The sequence below is a fragment of the Chelonia mydas genome, chromosome 23, assembly GCF_015237465.2.
Source record: "Chelonia mydas isolate rCheMyd1 chromosome 23, rCheMyd1.pri.v2, whole genome shotgun sequence".
Lineage (NCBI taxonomy): Eukaryota > Metazoa > Chordata > Testudines > Cheloniidae > Chelonia > Chelonia mydas.
The window spans coordinates 14216240-14232994 of NC_051263.2; the positions used below are offsets into that span (position 1 = coordinate 14216240).

General features: G+C 51.3%; 1 protein-coding gene across 1 annotated transcript; it reads right to left on the bottom strand.

Annotated features, from left to right (window-relative positions):
• Nucleotides 1-343: 343 nt before the first annotated feature.
• Nucleotides 344-16495, bottom strand: LOC122463619 (leukocyte immunoglobulin-like receptor subfamily B member 2). The gene is made up of 8 exons (XM_043534457.1): nt 16230-16495; nt 15391-15681; nt 13052-13165; nt 11961-12080; nt 11520-11547; nt 11340-11365; nt 10949-10986; nt 344-10271 (listed from the first exon to the last, which is right to left on the bottom strand). The coding sequence occupies exons 2-8, from the start codon at nt 15569-15571 to the stop codon at nt 10095-10097; spliced, it is 684 nt and encodes a 227-aa protein (XP_043390392.1). The 5' UTR covers nt 15572-15681; nt 16230-16495; the 3' UTR covers nt 344-10094.
• Nucleotides 16496-16755: the final 260 nt, after the last annotated feature.

Consider the following 16755-nt stretch of genomic DNA (forward strand, 5'->3'; position numbering starts at 1 on the left):
TATGCATGCACATCTACCCCCCTTATTGTAGATAACTTTTAGCAAATCGTAGTGCTTCACTAACTGTCTTATCGGTATGGGTGTCAACCAGGAGACGAGGAGTTAAAACAGACATAACGCAAGAGCAGGGAGTGGAAAACAGCGCCTCTGTATCTCAAGCACTGTTCCCAGCACATCTGGTACAAAAATGCAGGAATGCAGGCCTCCCCTTTTTTCTCACTCTCTGTAACTTAAACACATATTCCTTCATTCTACTTTCAGAGACTTTCCCAGCAGCCTCTCTTAGCCTGACTTTGGTTCGGTTGGCATAACTGCCTCTTGTTTAGCTTTTTCACACCTAACAGTCCCCCCTTTGTCCCCAGAGTGCCATAAGGGAACTCTTGGGACATACTGGCCTCTGTAGGTAGTGACTGGGTACCAATCACTGGTTGGTAGGGCACAGCTTGGTACCCAGCCAACAGCCACATCTTAACATAACATACAAAACTATTAGGCCACAAACAATTACAACGGCACTGCGAAGCAAGTTATGTAACCAGCCACCTATATCTGGAACCCAATTGAACAAATTGCCCCACCATGAGTTGACTTGCTCTCCTCCATGGTCTTTTGCAACTTGCATAAGGTGGTTTGCTCTTTCCCAGATGGCGTTTAAACATCCGGAACATATACACAACATTCTTGCCCAATTAATGCACATGTTCCTCCCTGAGAGGCCAGCAAAATATCTAATGCCAAGCGGTTTTGAAGAACCATCTGCCTTAGTTTTTTTTGTTCGGTTGCCAAGTCTACCAAGGCATCGGTAGTAGTATTTGCCATTTGTTGGAGTATCTCCAACACTCCCTGAATTCTCATGACTCCTTCCCCAATATGCCAAGTGGCACCTCCACAGGCAAAGACAAATCCTGCACAAGCACCCGTCCAGTCATTTAGGGCACGCCAAGTAAGGGGGCGAGAGTCATTTGCATCTTCCTCAGCCCCTCTTACATTTCTGATTTTCCCTTTAGGGAGACATGTGCGATATGCTACAGTGGTTCTAACCAAGCCAAGTAGCAGGATCCACTCCAGGAAGGAGGGAGGGTTAGGTATGCCTTGTTACCACACACCCAGTATACTCCAAAAAGGGTAGGAGTGACTTTGGACCAGGTATTATTAATACGTTCGTACCAACCGGTCCAAGATGGGAGGAGGAAGAATTTAGCCGCGGAGGCATTAGAGGAACATAAACACATAGTGTGAGTTGGCAGGTTATACCCAAGCGTACAATTTATAACGTAATGCTCAATCAACTTATGATCTTTACACAAAAAATGTTTTTCCCCAAGCAGACTGCACTTGTTACCCGTGAATCTATACCATGCGGAGGTGCAAGAGGTTGCCCCATTCAGGAGAGAGATATTAGGACCTCTTTTACTCCCGAAATGAGTGCCATTAAAGTAGGCTGTGCAATCACTATTACCCAAAGCTATTTTCCCTTCTCTTAAGAGGCACCATTGACCAACTCGTTTCCAAACTATTAGATACCTGCTTTGAGAGATGCCGGTATCAGCCCAGGTAATATTTCAATTGCCTGAAGAATTTTTTCAGGATGGGGTCCAGGTCATATTCATTGCACTAAGGGGAATAGGAACCATGGGAAGACTTTTTTGGCTATCTGCTGGTATTAATGAGCACACCCAGCATGAAGTGTTTTGTAGGGCTGGCATATGAGATTTCATTTCATGGGCAAGACGTATAAATGTGTTAGAACTGTGTGATTCTATAGTCTCAACTCCCCGTACCACCAAAAAAAAAATATATATATATATAACAAATAACAAACAGATTAAAAACACAAGAACCCAGTTTAGAGAACAGGGCCATCCTTCCCTGAGAGGGCACCACCAACTCAAGGCTTTTTTTTAGCTGCAGGCGGAGCTTCAGGTCACCCAAAGGGGTAGCAGTCCATTTGTCTTGAGCACAGATGTCGTCTGCTTCTGATTCACCCAGTTCACGGTGGGGTGAACGTGCGTAGCTTCCTCAAAGTCCGACACCGTCTGCTTCTGGGGAATCTTTTTACAGGTCAGGTTCCCTAGCGGTGCTCCTCTTGACTCTGGTATGATGGATCCAGGTGGGTAGCTCCTTCAGTCGGTTAGCGGTAGGGCTCACCAGAAGGGTTTCAAAGGGTCCCAGCCACTGTGGTTGAAGCGGAGTCTTCTGATATGCTTTTATCCACACAGGATCGCCTGGTAAAAAAGAATGAACAGCTTCCCACAAAGGTAAGGACTGGGAGTGTGCAGAGTATTGTTGCAATGTCAGTAGATGTCTCTGCAATTCTTTCACGTAAGTCTCTGTGGCTTTGGTCATATCAGTATCAATGGGAACTGATATCAAAGGAGCGAAGGTTGGGGGTATATGTCCAAACAGGATTTCGTAAGGTGCCCGTTTAGCTCTGACACTCGGAGTTGTTTGAATGGTGTAGAGAGCTAGAGGAAGGACTTTAGTCCATCTCATATTGAGTTCCCGGCATAATTTTGTCAAAAGATTTTTTAGAGTTCCCGTTCATCCGCTCCACCTGGCCCATTTTGTTCCTACCGGTCAGTTTGTTACAAATTTTTGCTGTAAAATGAGTACCTTGGTCTGAGTCAATTATTTCAGGGGGAGACAAATCTTGGTATAATTTCGTTAAGTAATACCTTACATACAGCAGTTGCAGTCGCTCGAGCGGTGGAATAAGCTTCCAACGGTCTATTATGACTAATAAATGCCGCTTTCCTTCAGAGGGAGGTAAATCAGTAAAATCAATCTACATGCTGCATAGGCCTGTGAGCCCACCTGCGCCCCAGGTGGTGCTTGCTTATTTACACCCCTTGGGTTACACTGCTGACACAGAGCACACTTTTCTACTGTCCTTCTGGCTAGTTCGTAAAGTCCTGAGGAAACAAACTGTCTTAACATAATCTGGGCCATTTTATTTGCTCCCAAGTGCGTATTTTTGTGGATCTGTTCCATCACTGCACTCTGTTGGTTTTTAGGTAAAACAAAACGACCATTACACTTCCACATTCCCGTGGAATCGGGCTTAGCTCCCCATTTTTCCCAGATTATTTTTTTACTATCTGGGGCTTGCTGTTGCCAGGTTAAAAGAGGTGAACATAAATCTAATTGAGTATTTTGTAAGGCAGCGGTTCTAGCAGCCTCATAGGGGGGTGAGAAAACCTGTATTTGTGCTGGAAATGTCCCACCTTGATTTTCATGCACGTTGTAAGGAGAGTGGTCACTTTGGATAGGCTATTACCAGCAGGAGAGTGAGTTTGTGTGTGTGGTTTTTGGAGGGGGGTGAGGGGGTGAGAGAACCTGGATTTGTGCAGGAAATGGCCCACCTTGATTATCATACACATTGTGAAGCGAGTGGTCACTTTGGATGGGCTATTACCAGCAGGAGAGTGAGTTTGTGTGTGGGGGGGTGGAGGGTGAGAAAACCTGGATTTGTGCTGGAAATGGCCCAAGTTGATGATCACTTTAGATAAGCTATTACCAGCAGGAGAGTGGGGTGGGAGGAGGTATTGTTTCATGGTCTCTGTGTGTATATAATGTCTTCTGCAGCTTCCACAGTATGCATCCGATGAAGTGAGCTGTAGCTCACGAAAGCTCATGCTCAAATAAATTGTTAGTCTCTAAGGTGCCACAAGTACTCCTTTTCTATAGGCCAAGCGGTTACCTACTGATACAGGATCAGTGTTTTACAGATCTCACAGATGCTTGGGCACATTCAAGCCCCCCTCTTTCTTGGCTGTTAGCCAAATCCCAGCTGTGAGTGGTGTCCTTGGGCAGGCCAGCATCTTATCTTTGGACAGAGCCTGCCAGCTACCGCGTTGAAGTAGCTCGTCCTCCATTTGTTCTTTTTCTTCTCCCCTTCTTGGCTTCTGTTAACCTGCAAAGAAAACTTTAACTTTCCACTCACACACCTTTGTTCAAAAATGAACACATGTACATTGCCCATTATACAGCACTTTAGTCTTATTGTTTAATGTATGCCACATACACCCTTCTAGTAAAATGACTTTATTAGGGAGCTTTGGAGCAACAAGCCAGGACAAGCACACCCACTTTTGAGGAGTCCACTTGGTACAACCTCTGGTGTCCAATAGCTTTCCTCCCTCCCCAGCCCTCTGGCTAGCAATTTGAGGTAGCCAGAAGGATCCCATGTATAATACAGGGAGTGGGTTAACCTTTCATGTCCTTGCTTCCAAAGACTGTTGGTGTGTAAATTTTAACAACAATTTTTTTTCAATTAAAAGATCTGGCCAATGAAATTTATTTTTCTTTCTTAAGCAAATGTATTAAACTTTAGTATATTACATTTTCATAATATTATCCAAACACTTTGTATTCCAAATTGAATAAAACAAGTATCTGCATTTTAATTTAACCCTTCTATTTAGTTTTAAACTAAACTGTCCTATGAAAAATTAAACACAGCAATTCTGGCCACAAGACAGGACATAGAACACAGAACAGAATTCCTATTGTGCCAGTAAATTGATGATATGTTGAATTGCTTTTCATCTGGCATCAGTTTTCTCTGATTTTCTGAAAGACAAAAAGAACATAGATCTACCCCTTCTGGGCAGTCAGTCATTCCTTAAAATATTTCCTTTTTATATAAATACCCTTGTTAATTGCAGGCAAAACAGAGGAATTACCCATATTTTCTTGTATTTGTTTCATAGGCAGCCCAGGTTTCAGTGGCTTTTACCTTATCAGTTAGGTAATTTACATTAAAACAAATGCTTTTCCGCTTGCTTTTGGATCCACAACTTAAAGATTTTTACTTTAAAAAGGGCACAATAAACTTTACCAGACTTTTAATTGCCTTTTACTTTTAACTCCTGTTTTCACAACACACAACTCTAAAAAGGAAAACACCAACTATTGTAGCCCCTTAGAGTCTAATAGGATCTTAATTAAGTAGCATTATATATTTACATTCCTTTATACATTTGGGCGGTTAAGTTCCAATAAAACCCCTTATGTTCTTTTAGCTAATTTGACTAAATTTTTCATAGCCAAATGATTTCAATCACATAGTCTCTTTGCCTGGATTTATTTACAGACATTTCTTTGAAAAAAAAGGCCCATTTTCCCTTCAGAATGGCTGCAAAGAAACCAAAAATTCTTTTTCTTTAGCATAATTCCCTCCAGCAACTACAGAGTTAACGTCTCACTTTCTTTCCTTAAATCACTTGCTTATTCTCCAAAACGACACCCCAATCAACTCAGATTTTAACAGTCCAAGTATTATTCCAGGATTTACATTTCCCATTCCTGTAATTATTTACTCCTCTTTTTTCACTATGCCCTCCAAGTTTCTAACCTGTTTTCCAATCTCTCTCTCTGTTGCCTGCCCGCTTGGGCCCGATCCTGGTTTTCTCTCTGAACTGTCCCTTCCATGAGCACCAGCTTTTGTTCCACTACCAATTTAACAAGAAGGGTGGGCTTCTTAACTAGCCCCCCAGCCCTCCTGGTCTCTTCTCTTAAATATTCTCACTCACAAGGGCTACCCGAGTCCTCCCCCGTGAGGCTTGTCACCTGGACAGAACGCACAGCCAATTGGTGGTTTAACTATTTAATTTTCTTTTATGGCAGACACACTGTTGTTATGGCATATGCTGAGCACAAATGGTTATATTTTGACAAGTCTCTGAAGGACTGGTACTTGCTTAGCCAGTGCTTCCTTTTCTGCCTGGAAGTCCTGTCTTAAGGCTTGCAGCTGGTCCTGGGCATAGGTCAGAAAGCCGAGGGTAAGCCGGAGGAGGGGCAGAAGCAGGCATAGCACAGAGCGGGGCTGGAGACCCCTGAGATGAATAAGAAAAGGAGGAGGAAAGAGGACGTCCTTGACTCTTCCATACAAACAGCTTTGAAAGCCATACGTCCTTCTTTTGGCTTATAATTATACCATACAACAAATAATCCATTTGTCCCGGTCTAAGATCAACCAGAATATCTTTTAAGGAATCCATCCTGTCTGCGGAAAAAGTTCCACAAGCCGGCCAGTCCTTAGTCGGGGACAAATGAGTGGTGAAAGCTGGCCATTGAACCTGACATAAATTATTCATCTTTGATTTAGTTAACCCAATAGTTCCAGAGATTTCCTTCTAATCTCTGAGTATCAGAGACAACGGGGTGTCCGCCGGGCATTTACTGCCAAATTGTCCCATCCTAGGTGGAAAGGGGACTCAAACCCACAATCCCCAACTCTTATTATCAAGCGATTATTATCACAGTTCGTTGTCTGACCGGAGAGAGACAGGCAACACCAGCAAGGTCCGAACACAAAGCTCTTTATTGAAGAGTGCACACAACAATAGAGAGCAGCCCGTCTCCAAAGAGAACCAGCCAGCCTCTAAGTAAAACTCATAGGTTTTTATAAACAGTCCCGTCACGTCACAAATTTATTCATAAAGCAGCCCACCCCTCCCCTATATTAGTTAAAATCCTCTCTCTCTATAGGCATGCACATCTACCCCCCTTATTGTAGATAACTTTTAGCAAATCGTAGTGCTTCACTAACTTTTTTATCGGTATGGGTGTCAACTACGAGACGAGGAGTTAAAACAGACATAACACAAGAGCAGGGAGTGGAAAACAGCACCTCTTACACAACAACCTTTGTACTATATTTGCTCTAAATATACAACAGTGGTTGCAAAAATGATCTATACCGTCACAGGTTATGTGAATAACCTCACCCCTCCACCCCCACCCCAACGCAAAATTGATGCAAGAAGGGATGACACAAACATCACTGACTGCATCCCAAGAGCTCCCCATCCTTGGTTCTGTTTTACTACAGCTAATATTGGGTTAGAAGCCGTACCAGCGTATAACGGAAATGATTTATCAAAGTCATGTTCAATAACATGATTGAATCTCTTTACAAACTCAAGGTAGAACAATAGTGGATTGGATCTGCTCTTGCAGCATGGTTCCTGTGTGTCTCGTGATTTTCCCAAGAGCTAAAGAACATAGCGACTTTATCCATACAAGCTCTGACAAATGTTTGGAACCCAATTAATATCAAGACAATGTAGATATTAATGTTGTCCATACAATAGGAATCTTGGCATTTAGCCATGAAAGTAATCTGGTAGTGTGCCTCAGTCTCCCTTTTCATACAGCACATCAGGTCTGGAATGTTTTTTCCCCTGTGAAAAGTTTCAATACCATTTACAGGCATTAACTGTGAAACATCAGCATAACAAGGCCTTTTAACAAAGCGTGTTTTCATGTATTTCTTTTAACATGTTCAAGGGTTTTTTCAAAAGATTAGGCACATTGGACATTTTTACAGTTCTTGGTAATAGCAATACATTAGTTACAAAAATTACCATTAGCGACAACAACAAATTCATTGCAAGTATCCATCTACAATCATGTTTGTCTTGCCACACCTTTGGCTCAATACCACTGGGGTTTGGGCCTTTTAGGGTTAACTCGTGGCTCTCCTTTGCAAAATTAAGGTCTCTCCTTTCTTCCTTGTCCTGAAGGATCAAACCCTGACATCTCTTGCTTAAGAGAATTCACTGGCTGATTGGGTGTGCTCTCTTTGCTAAAAGCTATTAGCAAGTGTCAAGGTTCCTTCCCCACTCTGAACTCTAGGGTACAGATGTGGGGACCTGCATGAAAACCCCCTAAGCTTATTTTTACCAGCTTAGGTTAAAACTTCCCCAAGGTACAAACTATTTTCCTTTTTTCCTTGGACTTTATTGCTGCCACCACCAAGTGTCTAACAGATATATAACCGGGAAAGAGCCCGCTTGGAAACGTCTTTCCCCCCAAAATCCTCCCCAAACCCTACACCCCCTTTTCTGGGGAAGGCTTGATAAAAATCCTCACCAATTTGCATAGGTGAACACAGACCCAAACCCTGGGATCTTAAGAATAATGAAAAAGCAATCAGGTTCTTAAAAGAAGAATTTTAATTGAAGAAAAAAAGTAAAAGAATCACCTCTGTAAAATCAGGATGGTAAATACCTTACAGAGTAATCAGATTCAAAACATAGAGAATCCCTCTAGGCAAAACCTTAAGTTACAAAAAGACACAAAAACAGGAATCTACATTCCATTCAGCACAGCTTATTTTCTCAGCCATTTAAACAAACAGAATCTAACGCATATCTAGCTAGTTTACTTACTAAGTTCTAAGACTCCATTCCTGTTCTGTCCCCGGCAAAAGCATCACACAGACAGAGAAAGCTTTGTTTCTCCCCGCTCCAGCTTTGAAAGTATCTTGTCTCCTCATTGGTCATTTGGGTCAGGTGCCAGCGAGGTTATCCTAGCTTCTTAACCCTTTACAGGTGAAAGGGTTTTTCCTCTGACCAGGAGGGATTTTAAAGGTGTTTACCCTTCCCTTTATATTTATGACAACATCATATGTTGACGTGGGTACTGGCTGGAGGCCTGAGGCTGGGCACTTTAAGGGAACTGTGTTGTTTGGACTTCTGAGTAACCAGGAAGGTGATACCGAAGCTGTTTTGTGCTGGCTTGGGAAATCTAAATCTTGGAATATCCACCAGCTTGTGGGGTTTGTCCACCTCAGTCTGTTTGCAGTTCACCCTGATGGAGTGACCTCAGCTAGCTCCCACTGGGACCACCGCTACAGAGGAGAAGGGGTGACTGTGTGGGGAGAACACTGAGGGGACAGAAAAGAAAATGGGGGACCCTGAGGCTGAGAGGGCTGGAATGGGGGGGAGGCTGAGCAGGGGGCAGTGACAGGGGAGACTGCTGGGGATAGAAGTGGCAGCTCAGAGGGTACTCAGGGGGTGCTGCCTTCCCCTCCTCCTCAGACCCTCCAACAATCCTGCCCCCCCCAGCTCTGACCTTCTGCAGGGGGAGCCTGTCTGCCCTTAAACTCCTGTTCCCCATCCCAGCCCCTCTGCCCTCAACCCCCCTCCCAACACCCTCAACCTACTTCCCTCAAACTCCTGGCTCTCCTGCATCTGGCTCCCCCCAAACGCCGGCCATGGGGGGGCCCAGAAGAGCCAGAGGCTAAATCACTCTCTGTCCTGTTGTGTTCATGGAGATGCAATAAAGAGCCAAGGTGCAAACATGCCCCAGCCCCCGCCCCACACTGAACAGGGTTAAACACGGGCCGGGGGCAGGGTCCAGAGCCCGCAGCCTGCTCAGCCCCACGGCAACCCCCCATTGATCCCTGGGACTGGCTGTTACAGCAGAGCAGGAACCAGGGGAGCCATGGCTGGCGCCGTGTGAAACGAGGGGTTTGTTCCAGCCCTGGCCTCGTTCGCTGGAGCGAGTCTCTAGCTGGAAAATCCCCCAGGTTTGGGCATCTCCCCGCTGGCCCCGGAGACGCTAGCGACTGTCCTGGGGGGCAGAGGAGCTGGCGGAGCTGGGCTGGAGCCGGCGTCGCTGCGGCTGCTGTTAAAGTCCGACCCGGTTTCCTCCCGGGTTGGGGGTTCAGCCGGGGGAGGGGCGATGGCATTGGGGTCCCTCTCTCCAGCCGCTCTGCTCAGGACGTCTCCGTGGAGCAGGGTCTGGACAGCCCGGGGGGCCCAGGAGACGGGGGCTGGCAGCCAGGATGTTGAAGTGAGTCTCTTTCTTTAAGGCCCCCAAAGGTGGTGGACGGCACAGCCCATCCCCGCAATATTTTATCCACCAATGAAGCCTCATTTCCGACAACCCCAATTTTAGGTCACAGGTTTCCGTTCCCCCACTTCTACCATGTCCCAGGCAGGCCCCTAACCCAGCCCTCAAGTTATATCCAGCAGCTGGGTAAGGGGCACGCCTGGAAAATGGGAGAAGCGATCCTGTCTGCCCCAGGTGTGACACACACTGCCAGCATGGAGACAGGGGGGCTGTGGGGTACCTGAGGGGGGCAGTTTGTGGTTCTGTGTTTATTACAAATCTGGAGATTAACAGGATGCAAAATAACACAAACAGCCTCCTTGCTGCGTCCTGTCCCTCCCCTGGTGCTGAACCCCCATGACCCTCCACATGTGGGGCTGGGTGGGGTGGCACCAGCTGTTGGAGGGGTTCCGGGGGGGCTATACACGTAATCTGTTCTCTGTGTGGGGTGACTTCCCCCCAGGATCACACTATGGGGGTGGGGGGAGGGTGCCCCCTGCGGCCCGGGGGTGCTGCCCGTGGGGGCCCCAGCTCACGTTGATGGCGGCGTACAGGACAGGCTCGGGGGCAGGGGCCGGCCCCCCCTGCTTGGCCTGCAGCATCTGGCAGTCCAGCTCAGCGTAGGTGAGTCCCTCGGTCCCAGGCTCCTGGGGCTGGGAGGGGAGAGAGTCACTGTGTGTAGTGTGTGTTGTGTGTGCCAACGCCAACACACACAGAGCCATACTGCACATAGCGATGTGCACGCACACAGAGATTTGCACACACACACAGGTGACCTTACGCCCACGTAGCACATAGATGTGTGTGCTCCCCCACCTCCCTGAGGGAGCAGGTGTACCCAGCAGCAGAGCAGTCCCAACCCCTCCACCAGGGGGCAGCGACGTCCACACACGCGCACAGCTGCCCTGACCCGCTCTGTCCTGTCCAGCGGTGGGCTCTGGAGAGCAGCGCTTCCTCCCACCCCTCCCCTGGGGAATCCAGAGACACCCCCTCTCCACGGACACTCCAGCCCACAGAGCCCCATGGGGCAGAGATCAGGGAAATCCTCCCTGGCCCGCGCCGCACCTGCCCCCCCTGGAATTCTGCTGACCCTCCGCAAACCTCAGACAAATGCAAACATTTGGGGGGAAGGTTTGCGGGGGGGGGGGGTGAGTTTGTGGGGTGCAAGGTCAGCCTCTTATTCTCAGTGTTCTGGGTCTCCCCCCTCCCTTCTGCCCCCCGATCCCGGGGGGAGCCCTGTTGCTGATCCCTGTTGCTCTAGTGGGGCCCACAAAGGGCCAGATTGGTGGGGCGGTGGATGTCTTGGGGAGTGGGGAGCACTTACCAGGACATCCAGCTGCTTCCCTTGGCCCACAAGGGTGTCTGTGGAACAGAGACAGTCCCCGTGAGGGGCTGGGTCCAGATCAGGGCCCGGGGCCCGGCCTCCCACCCCGCATCTCAGCCCTTTGCAGAGTGGCCCACCTTCTCCCCAGCACACTGGGCTGGGGCAGGGTCACTAGCTTCATGGTGCAGCAGGGGAAACTGAGGCACAGAGCAGGGCAGGGGCACCCCCAAGGGGATGCAGTGAGACAGGGCAGAGATGCCTCGTCCCACAGCGACACACAGGCTGCACCCCACATCAGCGTGTCCTCCCCCCCTCAGGACACAGCCCCCACCACTCTCCCCTCTTCTCCCCTTCCCTCCTCCCCATGGCTGCCCCCTCGTGTGTGACTTACTGACTGTGGCTGCAGCCTTGGACTCTCTACAGGGACAAAGAGAGAGAGATCATAACAAACCCAGGAGTCCTGCCTCCCAGCCCCCCTGCTCCAACCCACTAGACCCCACTCCCCTCCCCAAGCCAGGGAGAGAACCGTGTCCTGGAACAGGTAGATTGAGGGGAGCAGAGGGGGTCTCACCTGCTCTCTCTTGGTGCTGGTCCTTTCCTTGCAGAGACAGGAAGCAGAATCTGTCCATAAGTCGACCCGGATCCCCATGTACCAGCCCTGCCCCTCAGCCCCATAGGGCAGCCAGGACAGGGGGCTCAGGAGGGAGGGAATCCCCCTCATCGCTCTGCCTGGATACCCTAGAGACAGGCTGAGACCCGCCCTCTGCAGCACAGCACCCCCTATGGAGCCCCCCAATCCCTGCAGCACAGCACCCCCTATGGAGTCCTCCACCCCCTACAGCACAGTGCCCCCTAGGGGGGCCAGCTCTTTCTGCCAGGGGAGAGTGCCCCCTGCTGGGCCCCCTGCTCTTCCCCCTTGGTTTCCTGGCCTGTCTCCCACCCAAGCCGTGACCCCTTCCCAGCCCCGCTTAGCAGCGGGTTTAACCCTTCCCTCGCTGGGCCGGGCACTCACTTCCTCGGGTTCTTCTGTGGCAGAGGATGCCCAGGAGAAAGAGGAGGCTGGCGGCCGCCGCGCTCACCCCGGCGATGACAGAGCTGCTCAGCTCCGGTGCTGCGCTTGGTTCCGTTCCACCTGGGAAGAAGAGCTGCTGGTTCATTACCTGCTACCCCAGCCCCGCCCCCTCAAGGCCTCAGGGACCCACAGCAGAACATGCTATGGAGCTGGGAGGGGCAGGAGCAGAGGGGATGCTGGGTAATAGTGGTTGGTGGGGTGTTCATTGCCAATGGCAAAGGGTTGTCCTGGGGAGAGGGCAGAGTGTGTGTGTGGGGGGATGAACCCCAGGCCCCATGTACCAGCTGGGCCCGAATCCCACAGCCCGGCCCCCTGAGTCCCGCCCCTGTCCCAGGAATTTCCCTGCAGCTTCAGCTCACTTCTGCATAGCAATCATGTGGGTGGGGCGACGGCAGTGGGTGGTGCTTGTGGCTGGGGAGGGTGCTTTGAGATCATTGGAAGAATTATGCCCCGCCGAAGTGATCAGCAGCAGAAAACATAACGGTGCTGTCATCGCAACAGCCATCATTAGGTTCCAGAGTCAACAACGTGTCACTCTGAATGGATGGGTTCAAGTGTTAACACCATGTCTATCTGAATTGATAGGTGCCAGGGTTAACCCCCCTGCTGGGCAGAACCATGTGAAGGGAGAGCCCTGCTTCTGAGCCGTTCCCCTGGGCTATCTGCAGACACAGGCAGACAGAGGGGATGCATGGGACTGTTATCCCCGGCTCTCTGTCCCTGGTCCTGTTCTCCCAGGGGGATATGCACCGAGCTGTGCCCCACATGGGTGGCTTTGTTGTGCCAGGGGGCAGCACAGCATCCCGGTCTGTGGGGCCCCTGGGGTGGGGCTGTGCATTGTGGGGAAGCTCTCCTGGGCTCTGCCCCCACCAAGCCAATCTGGTATCTGTCCCGTGATATCCGCCCAGCATATGAAATGAGTTGGGGGGCTGTCAGCCCAGATGGGGCATTCGCTGTGGAGATCTTCCCCCATCACACCCAAACAGCCCTTTGTGGCTCCCCCTGGGAGCGGCTGCTAGGACAGCACAAACCTGTTTCTGGGGGAGTTGATGGCGATTTCCTTCCCCCAGCCTCAGTACCTGGCCACACACTGCCTGGGTGGGTCGGAGCCGGTGCCGTTACCAGCTGAGTCGGGTCAGTTCCCCCTGCGGGAGTAGAACCAGCGTCTGTCAGGGTCTGGGGCGCAGGGGTGAGAAAGCTGGAGCCCTGGTGTCTGGGGTTAGTTATACAGGGAAACCAGTGATGGGGGCTTTTCCCTGAGCTGAGGGAGAGGATGGGACCCAGGGATTCAGGCTGGCTCAGTGCCCCAGGGATCGCAGGAGGGGAGGATCGGCCCAGCGAGACCCTCAGCACAGATACAGCCCCTGCCTGGCTCCACAGAACTGGAACTGCAATCATTAATGACTAGTATTAATTACCAGGAGCCCCTGTCCTGGGCCCTGTGTGCTCAGAGCTGTACGGACACAGGACACAGAGAAGGTCACTGCTCCACTCAGGTGCCATTCACACCTGGAGTCACTGCGGAGCAGCTCTGGGCACAGCTGTTCCTATTTCGGAGGAGGGCTCCCCTGTGTCTATAGAGCTAAAGGGGAGCTCGTCTGCCAAACGGGGCTGTATCAAACCAGGGGGCACGAATTCCAACATCCCAGACTTGCTCTGAGATCACCAGCGGGGATTGGGAACCACACTGGATTCATCATTTCAGGTCCAGTTTTCATGTAGACAAGGTCTTCGTCCATCTTTCTATCCCTCATCAGACGCACTCCCATCTGTCCACCACCCTACCTTCCCACAGACCCACATTCCCACAGACTGGTGGCCATAGGTCCCCATGGATCAATCCACCATCCTCTGCGTAGAAGACTTCAACCCATCAGTTCTGTCTTCTGGGACTGTCCCCCTCCAAACAGCCTGAATGGCCCTGTGGCCCTCTGATCCGGGAACCCGGTTCCCTGGGGGGTGAATTGTTCCATTTCTCCCACCCACCTTCTCCCTCCAGCTCCATTGCGGGGGGGTGGGGAGGGATCTGGCTGCCAGGGCCCAGCTGGGTCAGTTCCCTCTGTGGGATTAAACCAGCACCCAGGCCTGGGGTGGGAAGGGGCTGAAATGGTGACTCAGTGACTGGGCCACTCACCCCATCACCCGGCGTATGTTATGGGTTCAATTGTCCGGGCAGGTGGGGGGTGAATTCAGCGTTGGGGCAGGTGCTGGCTGCGCAGCCCCTTGGCCCTGACTCCTTTGTGCATCCCCAGAGCAGGGCAGCCGGGGGAGCATCCCTCTGGAAAAGGTCCCTGCTCTGCAGTTCCCCCTGGGGGCAGAGATCCTCCCTCTCTTGGCCCCGAACCTCCAGCAGCTGTTGCTCCCCCCTGGCTGGGAACCTCCCAGTGACTCCGTCCCAGCTCCCCAGCCGGGTGTCCCCTCTGCTGGGCCCAGGGTTCAGGGCAGAGCCGGCTCTGAGCATCCCATTGGGGCAGACACCCCCTGAGGGTCTAGCTGGGTGTGGGGCTGTGATGGGAGAGTGGATTCCCTTCAGTGTGAGTCCCCTAAGGACCATCGCAGAGAGAGCATCTACACAATGGAGATTGCTCGACCCACCTCTAGCAGAAGATCTTCCCAGTAAGCTGGAAGAAGCTATAAAGAGGGGAAGTGACAACATCCCTTGGCCTCACTCCCCACACAACTCAGCCCCTGGAAACACGTCTGGAGGAGAAAGACTTTGAACTGGGGAGGGTGGTCCCGGCCGGAAGGCAGTTCCAGTCTGTGTACTGAAGATCTGTGACCTGTGGGTACCAGCTACCAGGGGGAGATACTGCTTGATTCAAATCCTGGTTAGTTTGTAGAACTCAGACTGCCAGTTTATTTTTGTTTCTTAAGTAACTGACTCTGATCTCTACACTTGCTAGTTATAATCACTTCAACTCCATCTCTCTGGAGTTAATAAATCTCTTTTCTATTTGATCTCAAACAGTGTGTTTAGGTTGAAGTGCCTGGGAAATCTCAGCTCAGGTTACAAAGGCTGGTTTGTGTCCTCTCCCCATTGAGGGACGGGCAGACTGTGTAATGAACTGACACTGGCCAGGCTTCTGACCAGTGCAGGACGGTACCAGGCTGGGGATCTGGGAGGGACTTGGCTGGCGCGACCCTATTAAGGGTTCGTGAGAGGCTGGGAGATCATTCCTGTAACTCCAGTGGGTGTGTCCCTGGCTGTGGATGGCTGGGTAAGTGCAGGACCTGCCAGAGGTTTGTAGCTTGACATCAGCATCACTGCTGCGAGGGATACCCGAGATTGGTGGGACAGGGGTCCAGCGGTTCCATAGACCCACCCTGGGAACCCTGTCACAAAGCGAAGATACTGAGCCGGGCCCCTCACCTGCTACCATCAGCTCCACGGGGTCGCTGGGATGCGACCAGACAGAGGGGTCCGATTTGGGGCTATATTGGCAGCTGTAGCTCCCTGTGTGTCTCTGGCTCACGTTGTGGATGGTAAACTCAGCCACGTCCCCAACAGTCTCTGCCCAGCGCCGTACATCCGGGTTTCCAAGTTTATACATGAGGAACGTATCTTTCTGACATCGACACTCACACCGGATGGTCACAGTTCTCCCCAGGACGACTCCCCTGCTGGGGCTCAGGGAGATGGAGGGTTCGGGGTAGCTGAGCTCTGCAGTAAGAAGGAGACAGGCCGTGAGACAGACCCCGGCACAGTCACTGCGCCCCGTCCTCGCCGCACGGTCCCAGTCCCAGGGCCCCTGGGAGAAAACCCAGCCAGAGGCACCTCTCCGAGATCCCAGAGATTCCTGGGAGCTACGACCGAAACTGCCCGAGGACCTAAATCCAGAGCACCCTCTGTACCTGTCTATCCACTCAATAGTCCCCCCGAGCCTGGGAGCCAGGACGCCTGGGTTCTGTCCCTGGCTCTGGGAAGGGAGTGGATTCTAGTGGTTAGAGCTGGGGGGGCCTGGCAGTCAGAGGTGCTGGGAGCTGCACAGGCACAGTGAGAAAAAGCCCCCACCCTAAAGCCAACCCCGACTCTGTAACCAGACACAAGGTGCAGGGAGGACGATTCATACAAGGGGAAATGGAAGCACGGGGAAGTAAGTGACACCCCAAGGGCCCCTGGGGGCAGGGATCCCCCCCTGCGTCAGCCCTGAATCTACAGCGGCTGGGAACCCCCCCTGTGACTCCGTCCCCGCTCCCTGGGACCCTCACCTGTTACAACAATCTGCAGGTAATCATGGGGCTCCGGCTCCAATCTGGAGCGAGATCTGCAGTTGTAGAACCCTGTGTCTTCCCGTCTGGCGCTGGGGATGGTCAATTCACCCCTGTTCCCAGCAGCGTCCAGCTCCTGGATTTGGATTCCATCTTTATACAGAAATAACCTCCTGGCCTTGCACCGACACTGACAGCGGATGGTGACAGCTGCCCCCGGGACGATCACCCTGCTGGGGCTGACAGCTCCTGACAGCTGACAGCGCTGTAGCTCATGAAAGCTTATGCTCAAATAAATTTGTTAGACACCTCACTGCATCTACAGGGAACCTGTGGGCTGGATTCTGATCTCAGCGCCCTCAGGATCAATCCGGAGTCACCCCTGACTGAACTGGGGGCAGGGCTGGATTCTGATCTCAGCCCCCCAGGGTCGATCCAGAGTCATCCCTGACTTCACTGAGGGCAGAGCTGGGTTCTGATCTCAGCCCCCCAGGATCAATCTGGAGTCACCCCTGACTGCACTGCG

Excerpts from the sequence above, each read along its gene's own strand:
- LOC122463619 (XM_043534457.1), bottom strand. The coding sequence starts at position 15,571 with ATGTATAAACTTGGAAACCCGGATGTACGGCGCTGGGCAGAGACTGTT. Across the intron at positions 12,081-13,051 it reads ATCAACTCCCCCAGAAACAG|GTGGAACGGAACCAAGCGCA; the intron begins GTTTGTGCTGTC and ends TCTTCTTCCCAG. Across the intron at positions 11,366-11,519 it reads CCAGCACCAAGAGAGAGCAG|AGAGTCCAAGGCTGCAGCCA; the intron begins GTGAGACCCCCT and ends TTGTCCCTGTAG.